Source organism: Mustela nivalis, assembly GCF_964662115.1.
Source record: "Mustela nivalis genome assembly, chromosome: 6".
In the NCBI taxonomy this organism is placed as follows: domain Eukaryota; kingdom Metazoa; phylum Chordata; class Mammalia; order Carnivora; family Mustelidae; genus Mustela; species Mustela nivalis.
In genome coordinates this window covers 3,253,098-3,261,372 of record NC_139025.1, presented here as the reverse complement: position 1 = coordinate 3,261,372, position 8,275 = coordinate 3,253,098, and the positions used below count along the sequence as shown (strand labels likewise).

General features: G+C 49.7%; 1 protein-coding gene across 11 annotated transcripts in view; it reads left to right on the top strand.

Annotated features, from left to right (window-relative positions):
* The first annotated feature begins 535 nt into the window (after window positions 1–535).
* Window positions 536–8,275, top strand: part of MARK3 (microtubule affinity regulating kinase 3) — a 120,011-nt gene continuing 112,271 nt past the window's right edge. For 7 of the 11 annotated variants that reach the window (XM_082737422.1, XM_082737430.1, XM_082737421.1 and 4 more), the window contains exon 1: window positions 537–1,221. In XM_082737422.1, the coding sequence (XP_082593548.1) occupies window positions 1,171–1,221 (51 nt within the window). In that variant the 5' untranslated portion in view covers window positions 537–1,170. Of the gene's footprint in view, window positions 1,222–8,275 lie in introns of all 11 variants that reach the window. The other 4 variants (XM_082737425.1, XM_082737423.1, XM_082737424.1 and 1 more) reach the window with 1 other exon arrangement.

Sequence of the window (8,275 nt, the reverse complement as noted above, 5' to 3'; positions counted from 1 at the left end):
CCACACGCTGGCGTTGAGGAATTGGTCCCTGGGAGCTTCTGGGGCTTCGCCTCGCTCCTTCTCCGAGTCCGGGTCCATCTCCCTCCTGACCGCGAGCTCCTCGAGGGAGCCGTGCCCAGCCCCCGGCTACCCAGGGCTGGAGGCAGGAAGGGTGACTGAACCCTCGAGTCTCGAGTCACCGTGAATCATGCCCACAGCCTCGGCCCTATAACCGCTGCCGCGGCTCGATTCCGTGCAGCGCGGTCCCGCGGGCGCGACCTCATCCTCGGCCCACAGTGTTCCACCAGCACTGTACATGCCACCCCAGCAGTCGCAGCCAGACCCCCGCCCAGGCCCACACGCCGACTCTTTCGCGGGCACCTGGCGCCCGCCGCCTGCAGCCCACCGCGCCGGGCCGCCGGGTCCGCGCGCAGAGCGCCGCCGCCTCCGCCCGGGACAGTACCAAGTCGCCCCTAGCAACAGCAGCCGGGCGGCTTCCACGGGCCGCTCTGATTGGCTGAGCTCCGGGAGGCGGCGGTGCCGTCACTTCCGGCATCCGGAGGCAGCAGAGGAAGCCGAGGGGCGGCCATCTTGGGTCCGTGAGGCTCTGAGGTACCGGGAGCGGCGGCGGCCGGCGGGTGGAGGCTGAGGCGGCAAGTGAACCCGAGGGAGCGGAGCAGCCGGGCGCAGGCGCCGCTTCCGCAGCTCCCTCCATGGTCGACGCCCGCAGCCCGCGGCGGCCTGTCTTGCACTTCACCTTGTCCACATCCTCCTCGTCCTCGTCTTCAGGGGCAGCCGGCGGCGCTGTGTGGAGGCCCCGGCGCTGAAATCCGCCGTGCGACGGGCGAGGGCGGACGAGGAGGCGAAGGGGTCCGGGCCCGCGGGGCGCCCTGAGGCGCGGGGACGCCGGCGGGCCGACCCGCAGCCCGCCGCCGCCGCCGGCCCGGCCCCGCCACCGCCGCCCGCGGGGCTCCTCGGCGCGGCCGCCGGGGCCGGGGGGAGCATGAGCCGCGGGACCCGCAGAGGGACGGCCCGGGCCCGGCCCGGGATCTAGACGGCCGTGGGGGAGGGGAGCCGCCCTCCGCGGCGCCGCTCCGGAACCGCAGGGCCCTCGAGGACGCGGTCGCCGGCCCCCCAAGGCCGCGCTGTTTTGTTTCACCGTCGCATTGTGCAGAAGCGAAGTGAAGTACAATGTCCACTCGGACCCCGCTGCCCACGGTGAATGAGAGAGACACTGAGAACGTAAGTGGCCGGGGCGTTCTCGGGGTCCGCCGGGGCCGGGCGTCCGCCGCTGCCCGCGGGAAGCGGGGGGCAGCCCGGCCGGGTCGCTTCCCGGAGGCGGCCGCCCTGCGGCGCGGGGCGTGCGGGCCGGGGCCGCGCCTCGGTGATCGCGCCGGAGTCTGGCTCGCCTGGCCGGGCGGTGACCTGCGGTCCGGGGGAGCCGCGGCGGGGGGGGTGTGCCCGAGCGGGGGTCGCGCCGCTGCGGCTGTAGTGCTTGCTCCGAGCAGAGCCCCGCGTCGGCCGGCCGCAGCCCCGCCGCTGTCAGGCTGGAGACGCTTCGTGGTGCCGACGAGGTGCTGATCGGGGCGAGGGGACTGTCCTTCGTGCCCGGTGTGGGAAGGTCTGGGACTAAGTTTAGTGACAGTCACTACGACTGATGGCCACCGGGGAACCTCCGAGGGGCCTTGGGAGGAAGTGCAGAGCTCTTCGGGAGAGAAGTTGCGGAGGGAGTAGAGACCGCGTCCAGCAGCAGTTTCCTTCCCGAGCGACGCGCTCCGAAGGGCCGGCGTGCAGGGAAGCCGCGCCGCCCCCCGCCGCCCCCCGCCGCCCCCCGCCGCCCCCCGCGGCTGGCTCCGGGGCGCGCGCGGGGAAGCACTTTGGCTGAGAGGAGCCTTGCGCCCCTTCTAGCGCTCCCATCCGATGATTCTGTAAAAGCGACCTTTGGTTTTGTTCTCGGAGACCTTTTAGAACGGCCAGGAACAGCATTTTTAGGGAACGGCAACTTGGGGAAATTCCCGAGGACAGATGTTGACGCTGCCCGAGTGCGTTCTGAGCTCTTCTCGCCCCGGCTCCAGCTCTTCAGTCAGTGTCGCTGGGGGACGTCTGCTGCCAAACATCCCGCCCATAGCTCCTGAAGACCCCTCACGGGCCGGTCGTGATCCGTGCTAGGAGCCGGTTCCTGGCAAGAAAACGCGGTCCCTTAGGAAAAGCTTTCTTGCCCTGCCTGTTTCCACGCTTCCAACAATGTCCCAAGACTTTGTGGCCTCCTGGCATCAAGTGCCTTCATTTTAATCTTCAAAATGCCACTTGTTTGCTGGATAACTCTCCGGGGATTTAATCTGTTCCTGTAAACGTTGGTCTAAAGCATTCCTGTAGTGTGTTGATGTAGAGTATTTGACGCTCGTTAGCCGGGTAAGTGAGTAGTCCAGTGGCATGTGTTCCTTCACCTGAGATGGGTTAGAAGGTTCCACAAAGAGTGAACAATACAAAGTCATAGGCTAGGGCGCCTGGGTGGCTCAGTGGGTTAAGCCTCTGTCTTTGGCTCACGTCATGATCTCAGGGTCCTGGGATCGAGCCCCGCATCGGGCTCTGCTCAGCGGGGAGCCTGCTTCCCCTCCCCCTCTGTCTGCCTCTCTGCCTACTTGTGATCTCTGTCTGTCAAATAAATAGATAAAATCTAAAAAAAAAATCATAGACTAGGTGAGTCAGTGAATTTATTCATTTTCTTTTTTCAACCCATATTTATTTATTTTTTCATGAGAAAGAGAGAGGCAGAATCAACGGGGTAAGCAGACTCCCTGTGGAGCAGGAAGCCTGATGTGGGACTCTATCTTACAACCCTGGGATCATGACCTCTTTTTGTCTTTTATAATTAAAATAATCTTTTTGTGTTTGTCTCCTAAACTTTTCTGCTAGACACAGAGCCCACTATTTTGTCTTTTTTTTTTTTTTTTTTTAAGATCTTATTCTGTTGACTAGTTACTGGAATACATGTATAGATGAGGAGGCATTGGTATTAAGGGTATATGTTTCTTTTAGAGAACCTTACAAGAGATAAAGCAGTTCTTCGAGCTTCATAGTATATTACTTGGGCTAAGTTTTATTGCCCCTCTTCACTCATTCAAATATTAGTTTTTAGTTATTTGGTTTATTATTACTGTGAAAACCCTTTTGATTGTATATAATACCAAGATTTCTGCATCTGTAATTTAAAAACAATGAAGATATCAACATAAATTTCAGTCAAATTCACCCATATGTTTAATTTAGTTAATGCTTCTAGTTACTGCATGTTATCAGGGATAGGTCTGAAATAGAAACTGACAGGAGTATAACATTCTCCCACCTCTTGAGAATCCCAAGTGGGAGCAAAACACAAAGGCTCAAATTAACTAAACATGTATAAAGAAGCAACACAAAATCTATACAGAACTTATCAAACTCAACACCCAAAAACCAAAAAATCCAATCAAGAATTGGGCAGACGACATGAACAGACATTTCCCCAATGAAGACATCCAAAGACAGATGCTCAACGGACTGAGCCACCCTGGCCCATAGGGAATTCATTTTCTAATAGACTCTTGGAAGAACCCATTTCTGACTTAACCATTTTCCTATTCCTTGACTGCTCTGCAGAGTGGAGTAAGCAAAAAAGTGAGTTGATTAGCTTCGATCATTGACTTTCACCCAGAAAAGCGAAATCTTACATTGACTCAAGAGCAGGCACTCCATACTTTCTAAATGAACTGAAACCAAAAACAGATTTGTGATAATGAAGGATTTACACTAAATGAGTCTTTTTACTTTGATCTCTGGTGAATTACAGTGTGTTGTTAGAAACAACTAAACTTTATTCTTTAAAAACAACATAGGGGGCGTCTGGGTGGCTCAGTGGGTTAAAGCCTCTGCCTTCAGCTCAGATCATGATCCTGGGGTCCTGGGATCGAGCCCCACATCGGGCTCCCTGCTCATCAGGGAGCCTGCTTCCCTTCCTCTCTCTCTGCCTGCCTCTCTGTCTACTTGTGATGTCTGTCAAATAAATAAATAAAATCTTTAAAAAAAAAAAAAAGTAGGGTGGGTGCCCTACTGGCTCAGTCAGTTAAATGCCTGCCTTTTGCCCAGTTCCTGATGCCAGGGTCCTGGGATCAAGCCCCACGTTGGGCTCCCTGCTAGGTGGGCAGCCTGCTTCTCCCTCTTCCTCTGCCCTCCCCACCCCACTGTGTTCTCCCTCGCTCATGTCTGCGCGCCCGCTCTCTCTTTCTCACAGAAAGAAGTATAGGATATGGAGTGTGCCTTTATTCTTGTGGAATGTATTTAATTGAATTTTTTATAGTGTTACAGTCAGGGATTTGTAGCACATCATTGCCTTAATTCACCATGCCCTGTTTCATTTTTAAGTTTGTATTAGAATGTTCTGGGAGTAGTTGTGTGTCTTTGACAGTGTGGTGCCCTTGTGTCAGTGTTACAGTCTGGCATTTGCCATGTTATTTACCTGCCATTATTGAACTACTAAGTATTAGACTTCCCACCAGTTGGTAAGGATATGAGAATGAATGGAAGCTCTCAGTTTTTGGAGCAGCTCTACTGTTAAAGTCAGGTCTGTTGAGATAGAACTCTTCTTAAGTGTAAGGCTTGATGAGTTGTGACAAATGTACAGATATGTAACCACCATTGTAATCAAGATATAGAACATTTTCATTGCCCAGAAAGGTGCTTACCTTGTCGCCCTTCACAGTCCCTTCTCTATTCCCCCAGCTCTTCACAACCTCTGATTTTTTATGTGTCTCTGGAGTTTTATCTCTTCTAGAATGTTACATAAATGGAATCTATATTCATGTTTGTGTGTTTGTATTAGTAGTTCATTCCTTTTTATTGCTGAGTAGTAGTTCATTGTTTGTATATACAGTTTTTTAAAAATAGAAGTTCGCCTGGGTGGGTCAGTGGGTTAAAGCCTCTGCCTTCAGCTCAGGTCATGATCTCAGGGTCCTGGAATTGAGCCCCACATCGCTCGCTCTCTCTGCCTGCCTCTCTGCCTACTTGTGGTCTCTCTTTCTGTCAAATAAATAAATAAAATCCTTAATAAATAAATGAGTAAATAAATAAATAAAAGTTTTAGGTTTCATTTCCAGTTACCATAAAGTGTTGTATTAGTTTCAGGTGTACAATATAGTGATTCAGCACTTCCGTAAGTTATCCAGTTAACGTAGAACAACTTTTAATCCATCCACCATTGATGGACGTTTTGGCTGTTATGATTAGAAGCTCTTTGTCTTTCCATTTATCCTGGGAATCTTACTTATTTATCAATTTTTTTGGGTAGATCCATGCTAGGCCTCCCACTGTCAGACTTGAACTCACAACTATGAGATCAAGAGTCAGACACTTAACTGATTGGACCACTCAGACACCCCTCCTGGGACTCCTATCTAAATTTTGAATAATTAGGTATAACTGATAGGAATGTTGCTTACAGATCAAGAGTCATGGGGCGCCTGGGGGGCTCAGTGGGTTAAGCCTCTGCTTTCGGCTCAGGTCATGATCCCAGGGTCCTGGGATTGAGCCCCAAATGGGGCTCTCTGCTCGGGGGTGGGGTGGGGTGGAGGGGCCTGCTTCCCACCCCCTCCCCCGCCTGCCTCTGTCTTGTGATCTCTGTCAAATAAATAAACAAAGTCTTTTAAAAAAATAAAGAGTCATAAGGGGCAGGTGATGTGCAAGAAGAATATCGTCTTCATCTCAGTACACTACTCTGTTTTCTTTTGTTTGATTTACAGATGTGAATATACACTTTAAGCTTTTGGGTATATAAAAGATAATACTGTTTGGGGTGCCTGGGTGAGTGGCCGATTCTTGATTTCTGTTCAGTGTCTGACTCTTGATTTTGGCCCAGGTCATGATCTCAGGGTCATGAGATCAAGCCTTGTGTTGGGCTCTGCACTCAGTGGGGAGTCTGCTTGAGATTCTTTCCCCTCCCCCTCTGCTCTTTAACCCCACGTCTGCGCTCTCTCTCAAATAAATAAATGAAATAAAATCCTTTTAAATAAGAGATAACACTGCTATCAAATCATTTTAAAACTCAAAATCAGGTCTCTAGGCTCAGCAGGGAGCCTGCTTCCTCCCCTCTCTCTGCCTGCCTCTCTGCCTGCTTGTCAGTCATCTCTCTCTGTCAAATAAATAAAATCTTAAAAAAATTTTTTTCTAATTTAAAAATCTCTCTCAAAAAATAAAAATAAAAGTTATGTACTAATTACTCAACTAGAGAGATGTAGTTGTACCCAAACACAGTGTATAATAAAAATAAGACTTAAGAGTTTTTAAGTCTGCTCTCTGCTGAGCAGAGAGCCCGATGTGGAGCTCCATCCCAGGACCCTAAGATCATGACCTGAGCCGAAGGCAGAGGCTTTAACACACTGAGCCACCAAGCCACCCCAGAATTTAGTGAGTTTTTATCAGTGATTTTCAACCAGGAACGATTTTGCCCCCCCAGTGGACTTTTGATGGTGTCTAGAGACTTTTTTTTTTTTAAGATTTTATTTATTTATTTGACAGACAGAGATCACAAGTAGGCAGAGAGGCAGGCAGAGAGAGAGGAGGAAGCAAGCTCCCTGCTGAGCAGAGAGCCTGATGCTGGGCTCGATCCCAGGACCCCAAGATCATTACTTGAACTGAAGGCAGAGGCTTTAACCCACTGAGCCACCCAGGGGCCCCTCTAGAGACATTTTTGATTGTTGCTACTGAAGAGAGTTTACTGACTAGGAATGCTGCTAAACATTTTATAATATGCAGGACAGGACCCCTTCCTCCTCTAACAACAACAACAACAAATATCTGGCCAAAAATGTCAATAGTGCCAGGGTTGAAAAACCCTGGTATATAGTTAGCTGTCCATGCACTCAACAGCTCAGTGGCCAGTCTTATTTCATTTGGTTTCTCCCCAAGAAACAAATTCAGTACATCATATCACTTCATCTCTAAAGCTTTTAGAAGAGATAAAACTTCTGTTTTTATAAAAATTGTAATTATAATCCCTTTACCATAATTTCTTCATATCAAATATCCAGTCAGCCTTCAAATTTCTTCAGTTGTTCAGTTACTTTTTTATTTTTTAATTTTTATAAAAGATTTTATTTATTTGAGAGAGAGAATACGCACAGGTGCATGTGAGAGAGAGAGAACGCGCAAGCAGGGACAGAGGCAGAGGGAGAGGGAGAAGCAGGGTCCTGCTGAGTAGGGAGCCAGACAAGGGGCTCAGATCCCAGGACCCTGGGATCATGACCTAAGGTCACCCAGGTGCCCCAGTTACATACTTTTTTAACACTTTGTTCACACTGGAATCTCTTGGGTCCTTATCTTACAGTTAACTAACGTGAAATTAGATACATTTTGAAGGCAACAGAAAAGTTTATGTTTTAGTTTATGTTCTGCAGTTGACTTTTATAGAGCCAGGGTCAAATTCTGTTTGGACACTGGTAAAATTAGAAATGTAGTTTTCATCTAAATTTTAAAACATATCACCCTTTGGGGGCACCTGGGTGGTTCAGTGGGTGAAAGCCTCTGCCTTCAGCTCAGGTCATGATCCCAGGGTCCTGGGATCAAGCCCTGCATTGGGCTCTCTGCTCAGCAGGGAGCCTGCCTTCCGGCGTGCACCGCCCCCCTCGCCTGCCTCTCTGCCTACTTGTGATCTTGGTCTGTCAAATAAATAAATAGAATCTTAAAAAAAAAAAATCGCACTTTGTAAGCCTGGATTATTTGCCAAAGTACCAGAGGCCCCAGGGCTTCGCCAATTATTTAACGGTTCCTTGTGCGTGTGCAGCATGTACTTACTTATTATTAATGCAGACAAGCCATCAGAGTTTGTCTCTTTAGTGTTCTTGTTTAGTCAGCTATAGGTTATATGACACTGTTATTAACCTGTTCCAGTTTGAGTGCCTACTTTGTGTATGATACTGTGCTGGGTGCCTTAGAGGATATACCTAGGAACCATATTGCACCTGCTCTTTAGGACTCCTCAGTCCCTGTAGAAAAAAACACCCTGAACTCTGAAACTAGTCTAATAAACTCTCAAACTGGAGCAAGCACCAGTATCACCTGGTGGCCTTGTTAAAGCTCTGCTTGTTGGGGCCACTCCCACACTCTGATTCTACAGTTAGCATTTCTTTTCTTTCTTTCTTAATTTTTTTTTAAGATTTTATGTATTTATTTGACAGAGAGCAAGAGAGCACAAGCAGGCAGAGCAGCAGAGGGAGAGGGAGAAGCAGGATCTCCACTTAGCAGGGAACCCGATGCGGGGCTGGAT